This window comes from Bison bison, unplaced genomic scaffold (genome assembly GCF_000754665.1).
Source record: "Bison bison bison isolate TAMUID 2011002044 unplaced genomic scaffold, Bison_UMD1.0 scf7180017864370, whole genome shotgun sequence".
Classification (NCBI taxonomy): Eukaryota; Metazoa; Chordata; class Mammalia; order Artiodactyla; family Bovidae; genus Bison; species Bison bison.
Window position 1 is genome coordinate 483,319 of NW_011494942.1, and position 17,089 is coordinate 500,407.

Sequence of the window (17,089 nt, forward strand, 5' to 3'; positions counted from 1 at the left end):
TTTCAATGCTATTCTCCCAAATCTCCCCACCCTCTCCCTCTCCCACAGAGTCCATAAGACTGATCTATACATCGGTGTCTCTTGCTGTCTCGTACACAGGGTTATTGTTACCATCTTTCTAAATTCCATATATATGTGTTAGTATACTGTATTGGTGTTTTTCTTTCTGGCTTACTTCACTCTGTATAATAGGTTCCAGTTTTATCCATCTCATTAGAACTGATTCAAATGTATTCTTTTTAATGGCTGAGTAATACTCCATTGTGTATATGTACCACAGCTTTCTTATCCGTTCATCTGCTGATGGGCATCTAGGTTGCTTCCATGTCCTGGCTATTATAAACAGTGCTGCGATGAACATTGGGGTACACGTGTCTCTTTCCCTTCTGGTTTCCTCAGTGTGTATGCCCAGCAGTGGGATTGCTGGATCATAAGGCAGTTCTATTTCCAGTTTTTTAAGGAATCTCCACACTGTTCTCCATAGTGGCTGTACTAGTTTGCATTCCCACCAACAGTGTAAGAGAGTTCCCTTTTCTCTACACCCTCTCCAGCATTTATTGCTTGTAGACTTTTGGATCGCAGCCATTCTGACTGGCGTGAAATGGTACCTCATAGTGGTTTTGATTTGCATTTCTCTGATAATGAGTGATGTTGAGCATCTTTTCATGTGTTTGTTAGCCATCTGTATGTCTTCATTGGAGAAATGTCTATTTAGTTCTTTGGCCCATTTTTTGATTGGGTCATTTATTTTTCTGGAGTTGAGCTGTAGGAGTTGCTTGTATATTTTTGAGATTAGTTGTTTGTCCGTTGCTTCATTTGCTATTATTTTCTCCCATTCTGAAGGCTGCCTTTTCACCTTGCTAATAGTTTCCTTTGTTGTGCAGAAGCTTTTAAGTTTAATTAGGTCCCATTTGTTTATTTTTGCTTTTATTTCCAATATTCTGGGAGGTGGGTCATAGAGGATCCTGCTGTGATGTATGTCAGAAAGTGTTTTGCCTATGTTCTCCTCTAGGAGTTTTATAGTTTCTGGTCTTACGTTTAGATCTTTAATCCATTTTGAGTTTATTTTTGTGTAAGGTGTTAGAAAGTGTTCTAGTTTCATTCTTTTACAAGTGGTTTGTGTTATTTTTTTACAAATGTAAAATGTCTTACAGCTAACTCCACTTATACAATTTAGTGACATATGACAAATAATTGAAAACTTGTGTCTCTGACTAATGATTTAGTAGTTCTTTAGAAATGCTGTACAAATCTGTAGCAATATAGTAGTTAACTGCAACCTTAATACTTTTCTAGATAAAAGGGAAGGGTATAGTATAAAGTTTACTATGAAAGAGAAAGTCACTCAGTCATGTCTGACTCTTTGTGACCCCATGGACTGTAGCCTGCCAGACTCCTTTGTCCATGGAATTTTCCAGGCAAGAATATTGGAGTGGGTTCAGTTCAGTTCAGTTCAGTCGCTCAGTCGTGTCCGACTCTTTGCGACCCCATGAATCACAGCACGCTAGGCCTACCTGTCCATCACCAACTCCTGGAGTTTACCCAAACTCATGTCCATTGAGTCAGTGATGCCATCCAGCTATCTTATCCTCTGTTGTCCCCTTCTCCTCCTGCCCCCAAATCCCTCCCAGCATCAGGGTCTTTTCCAACGAGTCAACTTTTCGCATGAGGTGGCCAAAGTATTGGAGTTTCAGCTTCAGCATCAGTCCTTCCAATGAACACCCAGGACTGATCTCCTTTAGGATGGACTGGTTGGATCTCCTTGCAGTCCAAGGGACTCTCAAGAGTCTTCTCCAACACCACAGTTCAAAAGCATAAATTCTTTGGCGCTCAGCTTTCTTCACAGTCCAATTCTCACATCCATAATGACCACAGGAAAAACCATAGCCTTGACTAGACAGATCTTTGTTGGCAAAGTAATGTCTCTGCTTTTGAATATGCTATCTAGGTTGGTCATAACTTTCCTTCCGAGGAGTAAGCGTCTTTTAATTTCATGGCTGCAATCACCATCTGCAGTGATTTTGGAGCCCCCCAAAAATAAAGTCTGACACTGTTTCCACTGTTTCCCCATCTATTTCCCATGAAGTGATGGGAACGGATGCCATGATCTTAGTTTTCTGAATGTTGAGCTTTAAGCCAACTTTTGCACTCTCCTCTTTCACTTTCATCAAGAGGCTTTTTAGTTCCTCTTCACTTTCTGCCATAAGGGTGGTGTCATTTGCATATCTGAGGTAATTGATATTTCTCCCGGCAATCTTGATTCCAGCTTGTGCTTCTTCCAGCCCAGCATTTCTCATGATGTACTCTGCATATAAGTTAAATAAGCAGGGTGACAGTACACAGCATTGACGAACTCCTTTTCCTTTTTGGAACCAATGTGTTTTTCCATGTCCAATTCTAACTGTTGCTTCCTGACCTGCATATAGGTTTCTCAAGAGGCAGGTCAGGTGGTCTGGTATTCCCATCTCTTGAAGAATTTTCCAGTTTATTGTGATCCACACAGTCAAAGGCTTTGGCATAGTCAATAAAGCGAAATAGATGTTTTTCTGGAACTCTCTTGCTTTTTTGGTGATCCAGCAGATGTTGGCAATTTGATCTCTGGTTCCCCTGCCTTTTCTAAAACCAGCTTGAACATCAGAAAGTTCACAGTTCACGTATTGCTGAAGCCTGGCTTGGAGAATTTTGAGCATTACTTTACTAGCGTGTGAGATGAGTGCAACTGTGCAGTAGTTTGAGCATTCTTTGGCATTGCCTTTCTTTGGAATTGGAATGAAAACTGACCTTTTCCAGTCCTGTGGCCACTGCTGAGTTTTCCGAATTTGCTGGCATATTGAGTGGAGCACTTTCACAGCATCATCTTTCAGGATTTGAAAGAGCTCCATTGGAATTCCATCACCTCCACTAGCTTTGTTCGTAGTGATGCTTTCTAAGGCGCACTTGACTTCCCATTCCAGGATGTCTGGCTCTAGGTCAGTGATCACACCATCGTGATTATCTTGGTCATGAAGATCTTTTTTGTACAGTTCTTCTGTGTATTCTTGCCATCTCTTCTTAATATCTTCTGCTTCTGTTAGGTCCATACCATTTCTGTCCTTTGTTGAGCCCATCTTTGCATGAAATGTTCCCTTGGTATCTCTAATTTTCTTGAAGAGATCTCTAGTCTTTTCCATTCTGTTGTTTTCCTCTATTTCTTTGCATTGATCGCTGAGGAAGGCTTTCTTATATCTCCTTGCTATTCTTTGGAACTCTGCATTCACATGGGAATATCTTTCCTTTTCTCTTTTGCTTTTCGCTTCTCTTCTTTTCACAGCTATTTGTAAGGCCTCCCCAGACAGCCATTTTGCTTTTTTGCATTTCTTTTCCATGGGGATGGTCTTGATCCCTGTCTCCTGTACAGTGTCAACTAACCTCCATCCATAGTTCATCAGGCACTCTGTCTATCAGATCTAGTCTGGAGTGGGTAGCCGTTCCCTTCTCCAGGGGATCTTCCCAACCCAGGGATCAAACCCAGGTCTCTTGCATTGCAGCCAGATTCTTTATTGTCTGAGCCACCAGGGAAGCCCAAGGTATCCTATAGGGTACAGTGAAGGATAATGAACAAAGAACATGTTTATCAGAAACCATTTGACTTATTATTAGAGTATTTCAGATGTTTGATGAAGCCTGTTCAAAATCTTTTAGCAAGTGTTTTTAGTTTAGTTTGGTATAATGTATTAAGGGCTTCTCTAGTGACTCAGATGGTAAAGAATTCACATGCAATGCGGGAGACCTGGGTTTGATCCCTGGGTTGGGAAGATCCCTTGGAGGAGGGAATGACAATCCATTCCAGTATTCTTGCCTGGAGAATCCCCACGGAGAAAGGAATCTGGCGGGCTACAGTCCATAGGGTCGCAAAGAGTCAGACATAACTGAGTGACCAAGTACACACACTAAGGGTAAAATACTTTTTGAGCATTTTTTATCATATTTTCACAAACCATATAAAATTTAAGAAATGTAGGATAAATTCCTAATTATGAAACAGTTGATTTTGAGAGAAAATGACTGTAAGTGTTTTCATCACTTATAATTTTAGAGGCATTTTCCTCCTGGGCTCTGACCTTTAAAGATTTCTGGAGTGATGATTCAAGGACTTATTCTGCTGTCACCTATTAGATGTCATCTTGTACTTTGTTTTGATATGGAGAAATAGATCAGTTAAGGAAGACTAAGCAAGGATTGTTTAGAGGGTAGTGGTTAAGAGCTTAAGCACAACAGGTTCAAATTCCAGGGTTGCCTCTTAAAAGCAAACTATGTAATGTTGCTCTTTAAAATTCAGTGATTGCTGTAGACTGGGCATAAAACCAGCCTCATAATTTTTAGAGTTATCAGAGATGTTTATGGAGTTTTTAATAGCTTCTGTCACCATGATAAGATTTAGATTAGTGCTGTTACGCTTTATGGGCATGTGACATATTGGATAATGGTTCATACAACTTGTTGGTTGATTTAAAATATATCTGTATTTAAAACACAAACATTGAAAGGAATTTAATTTATATTAAAAATTTTTTCCGTAGGATATCTTAAAATAGTAATCTGGTAAAATTTATACTAATATAATTTTCAAAAAAGTTTATAAATAACTCCTTATAAGTAGCTTTCAGAAATTCTTGTTGCTGAAAACAAGTTACAGTTAGCCCTTCGTGTACAATTAGCCTGCTTTTCCTGTGTAGACTGCCAAAGATCTTAAGTTTTTATGTAGGTTTAACATCATTACTGTTGCATAAAATATATTCCTGACAGTTTTTGACATGCTCCTATTTTAAGGTGCATATTATTGTATATTACTATGTTAAGTTTTTCCTCAGTGGAGGAATTTTGTTTTCTAATCTTACAATGCTATAGAAAATTAGGAACTCAGGTTTTCATTGTAACTCCCAAAAGTAGAAGGAGAGAAATGGGTATGATGGTGTATCTTCTCCAGCTCCTTTTCATCTCTTGCTTCTCTCCCCACCATCTTCATTGTCCCTCTCCCAAATATTATTTCTGCTGCCTTCTCTTTTACCTTTCTGACTGCTTCTTCTTATCTCCTTCATGACTCCTCTTTATCTGCCCTTCCTGTTTCCTAAAGGTTCTATCCTCAGCTTGTTTCTTAGTTCATGTTTTCCGTGGGCAGTCTCATGCAGTATCATGGTTTTAACGATGATCTTCTTATTGATAAGTGCATTTCCAATCCTCTTATTCTCTTGAGCTTCAGTCTCCAACTCGATGGACATGAATTTGAGTAAGCTCTGGGAGTTGGTGATGAACAGGGAAGCCTGGCGTGCTTACATGGGATAGCAGAGTTGGACACGACTGAGTGACTGAACTGAACTGAAAGTATTGAAATCATATAGAGTCTGTTCTCTTATCATACAGTGGACTCTTAAGCAGCAGAGGGGTTAGGGACCCTGAGCTCTCTGCAGTGAAGAGTCTATGTACAAGTTTATAGTCAGCCCTCTGTATCCATGAAAGTGAAAGTCACTCAGTTATGTCTGACTCTACAGGAGTGGGTACCCTTTCCCTTCTCCAGGGGATCTTCCCAACCCAGGGACCGAACCCAGATCTCCCTCATTGCAGGCAGATTCTTTACCAGTTGAGCCACAAGGGAAGCCCTTTGTATCTATGGATTCAACCAATCACAGATCTTGTAGTACATATTTATTGAAAAAGATCCATGTGTAATGGACCTGCACATTTCAAACCTATATTGTTCAGGGGTCCACTGTATAGCATACGATTTACCATTTTAACCATTTTTTAGGTGTACAGTTCAGTGGCATTAAGTATGTTACGTTGTTGTGCAGCCATCACTACTGTGCATCTCTCGAACTTTCTAATCATCCCCCAACTGAAATTCTGTACCCATTAGAAAATAACTTCTCATTACCCCCTCCATTCAGCTACTGGTAACTTCTATTCTACTTTCTGTGTCTATGAATTTGATTACTCTAGGTACCTTGTGTGGAGAAGGAAACAGCAACCCACTCCAGTATTCTTGCCTGGAGAATCCTAGGGATGGGGGAGCCTGGTGGGCTGCCGTCTATGGGGTCGCACAGAGTCGGACACGACTGAAGCGACTTAGCAGCTGCAGCAGCAGCAGGTACCTTGTGAACGGTGTCATACAATATTTGTGCTTTTGTGACAGGTTTATTTTACTTAGCACATTTTTAAGGTTCATTCATGTTGTAGCATATAAAGGAATTTCATTCCTTTTAAAGACTGAATCATATGATTTTTGACATCCTTTAAAACCAAGTATTTCTGGAGTCTATTCCCTCTTCTCCATCTATTGCCTTAATTGTCTCTCACTTGGGATAATATAGTTTCTAACTAATTACTAGCCTTATAGTCTTTGCGGGTTCTTATTCCACTCTTCCCAATCCACCCATCCTAGAGCTTAAAAGATTCAGGGATGAGAAATGTTTTGGATTCCTTTTATATCCCTTAATAACCATGTGAGTTGGGCAAGTTTCTATATCCTCATTTGTAAATAAAGATAATCATATCTACCGTAGAACTGTGATGGTGGGAAGATTATGTGAGAAAATCAGTGTGAAGTGCTCAGCAGTGTACTTCCTAGCACATGGTAAGAACTCAGTGCACATTTGCTATGATCTCTGCTCCTCTTCTCTACCATAGATTTACCCAGCATACAGCCCGCTTGCCATGTCACTGATTGCCCATCAAGCTACAGGATAAAATTTAAACTCCTTGTGAAAAAACATTAATAGAAACCTTGATTAAATACTGTTGGGAGACCTACAGGGGGTACTCTTCACACCCAGTGACGATGGCAGAGCCCAGCCAGAAGAAAGACCCCTCTTGTTTCCTGACAACAACTTAAGCAATGAAAAGCAGTGGGATCTTTGTTTACTGCAGCTTTCCCAACTGCCTTCTTTCTATAAGCTCTCTTACCTCGAGGGGACTTGCGCAAAGCCTCCCATGGTTGCACACCCCACATCTCTGCTGATCCTGAGTAACCCTGTCTCTGCTGAGAAATCCCTGGCAGTCTCCTTCTCCTAGGCCAGCACTCAGTGTGGTGCACAAGGACTCCATGTTTTCTGCGTTTCTTTCTTACTCTTCCTTCCTTTCATACCTACTGCTTTATTGGGAACAACAAACCACGAGCAATTAGCTGTGTTGACTTTGTTGTTTCCTGCCTCTCTTTGGTTTTGCTGTCCCCTCAGCTTTGTGCCTGGATTTTTCTCCCACCATCCTTCCTTATGGTTAATTCCTACTTAGCCATTTATTACTTTCTCCAGAAGTCTTATTTTAATACCTTTCTACCTAACCACTCCCCTTTTATTATTAGCTTGGATGTATCTCTTCTGTATCATCATAGCCCCTTAAGCATGTATCTGTCATAATGTAGTTAAAAGATATGTTACAATGTCCTCTGTGCGTGGAGAGGTATATTTTATTAATATCTGTGGACCCAACACCTGAGCGGGAAAGATATATATGTATATTAGAATATAAACTTTAAAAGGGAGGATCTGTGACGAGTTTATTTGGCTCAATAATTCTCAGCTCTGGCTAAATATTAGAATTATTGTGTGCATGCATGCTAAGTTGCTTCAGTCATGTCTGGCTCTTTGTGACCCTCTGGACTGTAGTCTGCCAGGCTCCTCTGTAGTTGGGATTCTCCAGGCAAGAATACTGCAGTGGGTCGCCATGCCCTCCTCCTGGGGATCTTCCTGACCCAGGGGTGGAACCCGTGCCTCTTACCTCTCCCACGCTAGTGCCACTTGGGACACCCATTAGAATTATTGGGACATTAAAAAATTCCAAATCCATCCTGATATTCCTCTAAGATAAATCATCATACTGATAGTTATTTGAATTGATGATTTAGTTAATTGAGCACATATTTTTTAAGTCACTTATGATACTTCAAAATGAATATCTCTTAATCAGATTTTAAAACTCAGCAGTGGCCACAGGACTGGGAAAGGTCAGTTTTCATTCCACTCCCAAAGAAAGGCAATGCCAAAGAATGTTCAAACTGCCACACAATTGCACTCATCTCACACACTAGCAAAGTAATGCTCAAAATTTTCCAAGCCAGGCTTCAACAGTACGTGAACCATGAACTTCCAGATGTTAAAGCTGGATTTAGAAAAGGCAGAGAAACCAGAGATCAAATTGCCAACCTTGAAAAAGCAAGAGAGTTCCAGAAAAACATCTACTTCTGCTATATTGAGTATGTCAAAGCCTTTGACTGTGTGGATCACAATAAACTGTGGAAAACTCTGAAAGAGATGGGAATACCAGACCACCTTACATGCCTCCTGAGAAATCTGTATGCAGGTCAAGAAACAACAGTTACAACTGGACATGGAACAACAGATTGGTTCCAAATCGGGAAAGGAGTACGTGCTGTATATTGTCACCCTGCTTAATTAACTTCTATGCAGAGTACGTCATGAGCAATGCTGGACTGGATGAAACACAAGCTGGAATCAAGATTGCCGGGAGAAATATCAATAACCTCAGATATGCAGATGACATGACCCTTAGGGCAGAAAGTGAAGAAGAACTAAAGAGCCTCCTAATGAAAGTGAAAGAGAGCGCAAAGTTGGCTTAAAGCTCAACATTCAGAAAACTAAGATCATGGCATCTGGTCCCATCACTTCATGGCAAATAGGTGGGGAAACAGTGGAAACGGTGACAGACTTTACTTTTTGGGCTCCAAAATCACTGCAGGTGGTGGCTGCAGATGGTGACTGCAGCCATGAAATTGAAAGACACTTGCTCCTTGGAAGAAAAGTTATAACCAACCTAGATAGCATGTTAAAAAGCAGAGACATTTCTTTGCCAACAAAGTTGTGTCTAGTCAAAGCTATGGTTTTTCCAGTAGTCATGTATGGATGTGAGAGTTGGACTATAAAGAAAGCTGAGCACCGAAGAATTGATGCTTTTGAACTGAATTGTGGTGTTGGAGAAGACTCTTGAGAGTCCCTTGTACAGCAAGGAGATCCAACCAGTCCATCCTAAAGGAAATCAGTCCTGACTATTCATTGGAAGGACTGATGCTGAAGCTCAGACTCCACACTTTCACCACCTGGTATGAAGAACTGACTCATTTGAAAAGACTCTGATGCTGGGAAAGATTGAAGGCAGGAAGAGAAGGGAGAGACAAAGGATGAGATGGTTGGATGGCATCACTGACTTAATGGACATGAGTTTGTGTAAACTCTGGGATTGGTGATGCACAGGGAGGCCTGGCATGCTGCACTCCATGGGGTTGCAAAGTTGGATACGACTCAGTGACTAAACTGACCTGATGTGATGTTTTTATTTCTTTGTAGGAAAAAGCCAATTTAACAAAATCTGTTTTTTGTATTTGTCAAAATATGTTGAGATGTATTTCACCCCAGGTAAGAGTAGAGTGGCATAGGATGATCTTGTACATAGCTAGGTAATAAATAATCATTGCCATTGCTTTATGGGAGGTACTTGGTTCAATTTCTGTTAAGAATTAAAGAAGATGTACCCTGCCATCATGATTATTGTTGTTCAGTCGCTAAGTCGTGTCCGACTCTTTGTGACCCCATGTACTGCAGCATGCCAGGCTTCCCTGTCCTTTACTATTTCCTGAAGTTTGTTCAAACTCATGTCCATTGAGTCAGTGATGTCATCCAACCATCTCATCCTCTGTCGTCCCATCCACTTAGCCCGCCTTCAGTCTTTCCCAGCATCAGGGTTTTTCTAATGAGTTGGCTTTTCATATCAGGCAGCCAAAGTATTGGAGTTTGAGCTTCAGCATCAGTCCTTCCAAAGAATATTCAGGACTGATTTCCTTTAGGATGAATTGGTTGGCTCTCCTTGCTGTCCAAGGGGCTCTCAAGAGTCTTCTCCAACACCACAGTTCAAAAGCATCAATTCTTTGGCTCTCAGCTTTCTTTATGGTCCAACTCTCACATTCATACATGACTACTGGAAAAACCATAGCTTTGACTAGACGGACCTTTGTTGGAAAAGTAATGTCTTTGCTTTTTAATATGCCGTCTAGGCGTTGGTTATAACTTTTCTTCCAAGGAGTAAGCGTCTTTTAATTTCATGGCTGCAGTCACCATCTGCAGTGATTTTGGAGCCCCCAAAAATAAAATCTGACACTGTTTCCCCATCTATTTGCCATTAAGTGATGGGACCAGATGCCATGATCTTAGTTTTCTGAATGTTGAGCTTTAAGCCAACTTTTGCACTCTGCTCTTTCACTTTCATTATGTTGAGGCAATTTCTTTCTATTCCTAGTTTGAATTCTTTTAAATCATGAAAAGGTGTTGAATTTCTCAAATGCTTTTTCTGCACTAATTTAGATGATTGTGTAGTTTTTTCCACCTCTTCATTCTGTTAATGTGTTAATATTAATTTTTCATGTTTTGAACCACCTTTGCATTTCAGGAATAAATCTGACTTGGCCAAGGTGTGTGATCCTTTTAATGTGCTATTGAATTTTGTTAGTATTTTGTTGAGAATTTTTTTTTTTTTTTTGGCTGTTCTGTGCTACTTGTGGGATGTTAGTTCCCTGACTAGGGATTGAACCTAGCCCTTGCAGTGAGAACTCAAGAGTCCTAATCACTGGACCATTAGGAAATTCCCTTCTTGAGGATTTTTGAGGATTGAGGTTATAAAAGTAGAATTCTTTAGTGAAGCCATCTGGTCCTGGGCATTTCTTTGTTGAGAGATTTTTTGATGACTAAATTCAATCTCATTGATTATAAGTCTGTGTATATTTTCTCTTTCTTCATCATTCAGTCTTGGCAGGTTATGTGTTTTTAGGAATTTGTTCATTTCATGTAGGATATCTAGCTTGTTGGCATGCAGTTAGTCATAGTATTCTCTTACAGTTCTTATTATTTCTGTAAAATCAGTAGTAAAATTTCATTACTTCTGATTTTTAGCTTTCTTTATCAGTTGAGTCATATATTTATCAATTTTATTGATCTTTTTGAAGAAATAACTCCTGATTTTATTTTCTCTATTGTTTTCCTTTTCTTTATCTCTGCTTTACTTGGTATTATTTCCTTCCTTCTACTAGCTTTGGGCTTTATTATTTCTTCTTTTTCTAGTTTCTTAAAATTATTATTAATAATTTGAGATCTTTCTTCTTTTTTTAATGCAAACATTTACAGCTATCAGTTTCCCTCTGAGCACTGTTTTGCAGTATCCCATAGGTTTTGGTGTGTTGTGTTTTCATTTGTCTCAAGATATTTTTTATCTTTTGACAGAAGATTCTGATTCTTTTGATTTCCTCTTTGATCCATTGAATTTTTTTTAGACTGTTCTTTAACTTCTCTATCTTGTAGATTTTCTGGGTTTCCTTCTGCTTTTATTTCTGGTTTCATTCCATTGTGATCAAAAAAAGATACTTTGTATGATTTCAGTCTTTTTTGTGGCCTAACTTACCAGCCTATCCTGGAGAATGTTCTGTGTGAACTTGAGAAAAATGTGTGTCCTGCTGCTTTGCATATTTTGTTTATGTTTGTTAGGTGTAATTAGTCTGTCATGTTCAAGTTCTTTACTTCCTTATTGATATTCTGTCTTGTGGTTCTATTCATTATTGAAAGTGGAGTATTGAAATGTCCTACTATTATTGCAGAGCTATTTCTCCCTTTTTGTTGCATATATTTAGGAGCTCTGATGTTTGGTGCATATATGTTTATAATTGTTATATTTCCTTGATGAATTGATCCTTTTATCATAATATAATTTCTTTGTTTTTAACAGTGTTTGACTTGAAGTCTTTTTTGTCTGATGTTAGCATAGTTTCCCCAACCCTTGTGGTTACTATTTGCATGGAATGTCTTTTTCCATAGTTTTACTTTTGACCTGTGTGTGTCTTCCGTTTAAGTTGAGTCTCTTGTAGACAGCATATTGCTGGGTACTGTTTATCCATTCTGCCAAACTGTTACTTTTGATTAGGGAGTTTAATCTATTTACATTTAAAGTAATTACAGATAGGGGAGGAGTTATTCTTGCTATTTTGTTATTTTCTGTGTGTCTTTTAGCTTTTTTGACCTTCATTTCTTCCCTTATTATATTCTTTTGTGTGTAGTTGATTTTTTGTAATGACACATTTTGATTCCTTTCTCATTTCTTTTGTGTGTATTCCATGTTTTCTTTGTGGTTAAAGTTGTTAACAGTCTATTTTGAACTGATATCAACTTTAATTTCATGTAATTACTCTGCTCCTTTTTATTATTTCCTTGTTTGCTATGAGCTTAATTTGGTCTTCTCATTTTAATTTCTTAAAGTGGAATTTTAGGTCAGTGATTTGAGACTTGCTTCTTTTCTTATATAATCATTTAATGCTATAAAATTCCCTCTACGCACTGCTTTAGGTTCATCTCAAGTTTTACAATGTCATGGTTTTGTTTGCATTCAGTTAAAATTATGTTTTAATTTTCCTTGTGACTTATTCTTTGACCCATGGATATTTAGAAATGTGTTGTTTAATTTGTAAATATTTGAGGATTTTCCAGATCTTTCTATTACTGATTTCTGGTATAATTCCTTTTGCTAAGTGAACATATACTTTGTATGTGTTATATTTGTCAAGGTTTGTTTTAGGGTCCAGAATATGATACATCTCATGAACATTCTGTGTACTCTTGAAAAGAATGTGCATTTAGCTCTTTGGGAGTAGTTTTCTGTAAATGCCAGTTAGGTTATGTTGGTTCATTGTGTTGTTCAGGTTTTCTACATTCTTACTGAATTTCAGTCTAGTTTTTAAATTGATTACTATGGAGAGGAATGTTGAATTCTCCAACTATAATTGTGGATTTGTCTTAATCTTTTCATTTCTGTCAGTTTCGATTTATATTTTCTTTTAGTGTTTGGCTTATTCTAGTTAGTACAGTCCTTTATATTTTTAATTTATCCATTAAACGTGATGTCACTTGTCCTTTCTACTTTGTTGAATTATTGTTTAAAATAAAACAGTTAAAACTTTAGAGGTATTATTTAATTTTACATTAGTTTGTATAGAAGCTGATACTTTTTTTTCTGGGCTTTCTTTTTTTAAAAAATTACTTATTTTAAATGAAACAAAGATGAATATTTTTAATAATAAAAGGTACAGTTCACCAAGAAGATAGACATCATAAACCACTAGAATATCAGAAGAAATATAAGGGAAAATAAAAAAATATATAATCATAGTAAGACATATGAACATTTCTCTGAGAATATTTTATCAAATGCAGAAAAAATAAGAATAAGAGCATCTTGAAATGTCATTTATAATTTAAATGTAATAGATTTATATTTAATTTATATTAATCATATCCTACACAAATGTATTTAAAATTTTGTATCTCATAGATTGTTATTAGATGTCCACAGGACATTTAGCAGAGAAGGCGATGGCACCCCACTCCAGTACTCTTGCCTGGAAAATCCCATGGACAGAGGAGCCTGGTAGGCTGCAGTCCATGGGGTCGCTGGGAGTCGGACACGACTGAGCGACTTCCCTTTCACTTTTCACCTTCATGCGTTGGAGAAGGAAATGGCAACCCACTCCAGTGTTCTTGCCTGGAGAATCCCAGGGACGGGGGAGCCTGGTGGGCTGCCGTCTATGGGGTCGCACAGAGTCGGACACGACTGAAGCGACTTAGCAGCAGCAGCAGGACATTTAGAAGAACTGGCAAAAAGAAAGTAGAATTCTTTTTTGTGTGACACATGTTGTATGTATTAACATGTTAATTTTGAAATTATTTTCCATTATAGGTTATTATAAGATATTGACTATAGTTCCCTGTGCTATGCAGTTAACATTTGTTGCTTGTTGCATATCTTTTTAAAATTAGAAATGTATAAAAACTGATAAATATTACTGGAAAGCAGACAACTGATTTCTGTCTATGTATGACTGCGAGTTTATTTACAATTTAAATATAAATTTATCCCCATATTATGTAGAAATGCTAGCAATGTTCTAAAATTCAAAATTAGGGAACATCACCTGACTAGGGACAAATATATTTTAAGAAGCCACTTACGAAATGCTTATGTAATTTTATATTTTGCTGATTCAGTGTTTTGTATACTTCCTTTGACTTACAAAACTTTATTGCATTTCTTTCTATTTTTAGGATTCCAGTTCTGAGATGGATTTAAGCATTCGGGTAACTGATGGTGACGTTAATGAGATAATTCAAATAGGTGGAACTGGAGATACATCTTCCAATGATGAAATAGGAAATACAAGAGATGTAGACGAGAATGGATTGCTAGGGATTATTGATGCAGGAGACCTGAAGGTAACTGAAGAAGAAACTGGCAGTGTATCAAATGAAGATTCAAGTGTGAACAGTAGTGATAATGAAGACCCTGAGATAGACCTTTTGGAAGAAGTAAGGATTATTTTTGAGTTGAAAGTTTTAAAAATTTATAGCATTTGTGTTCTAATATACTTTGGAACCAAGAGAAATAACAGTTCAGATCAATGCTGTCTTTAATCTTTAAAGTGAGACTTGTATGTGTACTTGTATTTAAGCTTTTGACCTTAAGCTGCAATGTAAATCAGTATTTAGGAATCAGTTACTATATTTGTTAGTCTTAACTAGAGGTAGTGGGAGTTTGAAGGGATGGGAGTGAAGTTAAAGAAGGCAGCCAGGGTAGAAGCATAATGTTTTGCTCTAATCCTAATACACGCCATGAAATCTTTGTGGAATGTGATAATTAAGAAGCATAAGTGTTATTAGCTATCGTTTATGGTGGCCTTACATATGTGCCAGGTACCATACTAAATCGTATTGCCTTTTGTTATTTAACATTCCACTGCCCTATGGCTCTTATTACTGTTCTCATTTTGCAAATGAGAAAACTGAGATATGAGGAGTTTTAATAGCTTGCCAAATAGGTCAATCTTGTGGTTGTTGAGTGGTCAAACTGGGAGTCAAACTCAGGCTGTTTGACTTAAGCATAGTACTATTCTTTGCACTTGGGAGAGACAGAATATGTCCCTCTATCTTTAAAAAATTCAGAGTATCATAAAATTCATTAATGTGACTATCTTTCATCTTTAGGACCCTTTAAATTCTGGAGATGATGTTAGTGAGCAGGATGTGCCAGACCTGTTTGACATGGATAATGTGATTGTCTGTCAGTATGATAAGGTACTGTACTCACCTTTTAGACTTTGGATTGATTAATTGCATTTATAGGAGAAAGTAAGCAAAATGACAGGAAATACTACGATGAGTTTTTATTCAGTTAAATTAATCTCAAACAGATAGTTAATTCTATAAATTTGAGGGGTATTTTGGGTCTAACACTGTGCTGTGTGGTCTCAGTGATACCAAAAAAGTGACAGTCCTTGTCTTAAAGAGGGGACAATCTTATTGAAGCAAGATGTTTCTGTATGGAATAATAGAATGGCATACAATAAGATGGTAGGTAAATCAAGAGCTAAAATATGTGACAGATAAATCAAATACTAAAATACATGGCATGTAAATCAAATACCAAGATGAGTGGCATGTAAATCAAATGCTAAGGTAAGTGGCACAGACAGTTAAGTCCTAGAAGTGGCTGGGAAATGCAAGAAATCATTTGTAGTTGGAGTTCTCCACAAATCCTTCCTGGGTGATGTGGGGCTTTTAAATAGGTCTTGAATGATTTGTAGGATGTAGATAAGTATGGAGAGTAGGCATTCAGGAGAGTAGAATAGCCTAATAAAAGGCAGAGAAATGAATGCATATAGAATTATAAGGAAGAGTGAAGAGACAACTCTGCCTTGAATAAAGTGTTTTCCTTTTGAATATTTTAGGAAATGAGGCTGGGTGGGGGACAGAGGTTGAAGCAGCTTGGAAAACCCAAAATCCTGGTAGGGAAAATTCAAACTTGATTTGGTGGACATTAGCCCTCTAAGGATGATATTGAGAAAATTTCAATTGGGTTTAAAAACTGGCTTTATTAATTTGGAAGTGGCAAATAGTAAGAAGAACAGGGATGGTACCTAAAGTAACAGAGCCCAGACTAAAGATGGAAGCATAGAACATAGAAGAATTAGAGATTATGTTGGAAGAATCACTGGACTTTCAATACTATGTTGAAGAGAAGTGGTGAGAGTGGGAATCTTTGTCTTGTTCTAGATTCTAGCAGGAAGGCTTTCAGCTTTTCACTGTGGAGTATTATATTGGCTGTGGGTTTGTCATAAATACCTTTCATTATATTGAGACATGTTCCCTCTATACCCCCTTTCATAAGGGTAATCACTTTTAATCATTAATGGGTGTTGAATTTTATCAGATGCTTTTTCTGTTGAGAGGATCACATGGTTTTTGTCCTGTCTTTTGTTAATGTGTATATCGTATGGATTGGTGTATATTAAACCATCCTTGCGCACCTGGGATGAGTCCAGCTTGGTTGTGGTGTGTGAACCTTTTTTACGTGTTATTGGATTTTGTTTGAGAGAGATGCAAATCAAAGCTACGGTGAGGTACCACCTCACACCAATCAGAATGACCATCATTAAAAAGTCTACAAATAACAATTGCTGGAGGGGGTGTGGAGAAAAGGGAAACCCTCCTACACTGTTGGTGGGAATGTAAATTGGTATAGCCACTATGGAAAACAGTACGGCGGTTCCTCAAAAAACTAAAATTAGAGTTGCCCTATGATTCAGCAGTCCCACTCTTGGGCACTTATCTGGACAAAACTGTAATTCGAAAAGATACCTGCACCCCAATGTTTATAGAAGCACTGCTTACAATCCAATAGCCCAGCACCTGGAAACAATCTAAATGTGTACCTACAAAGGAATGGATAAAGAAGATTTGGTACATATACACAATGGAATATTACTCAGCAACAAAAAAAGAATGAAATAATGCCATTTGCAGCAGCATGGATGGATCTAGAGATTGTCATACTGAGTAAAGTAAATCAGACAGAGAAAGAAATACCATATAATACCACTTACTTATGGAATCTAAAATACAACATAAATCAACATATCTATGAAATGAAAACAGACTCACAGATGTAGAGAACAGACTTGTTGCCAAGGAGTGGGGGTAGCGGAGGGAAGGATTGGAAGTTTGGGATTAACAGA

At 37.9% G+C, this 17,089-nt stretch overlaps 1 protein-coding gene across 1 annotated transcript in view; it reads left to right on the forward strand.

Moving 5' to 3' along the window:
* The window catches only part of LOC105000187 (stonin-1), a 124,813-nt gene that overhangs the window by 96,868 nt on the left and 10,856 nt on the right, over positions 1–17,089 (forward strand). Inside the window, exons 9-10 of the mRNA XM_010855897.1 lie at positions 14,124–14,384; positions 15,060–15,149. Coding sequence (XP_010854199.1) covers positions 14,124–14,384; positions 15,060–15,149 — 351 coding nt within the window. The remainder of the gene's footprint in view (positions 1–14,123; positions 14,385–15,059; positions 15,150–17,089) is intronic.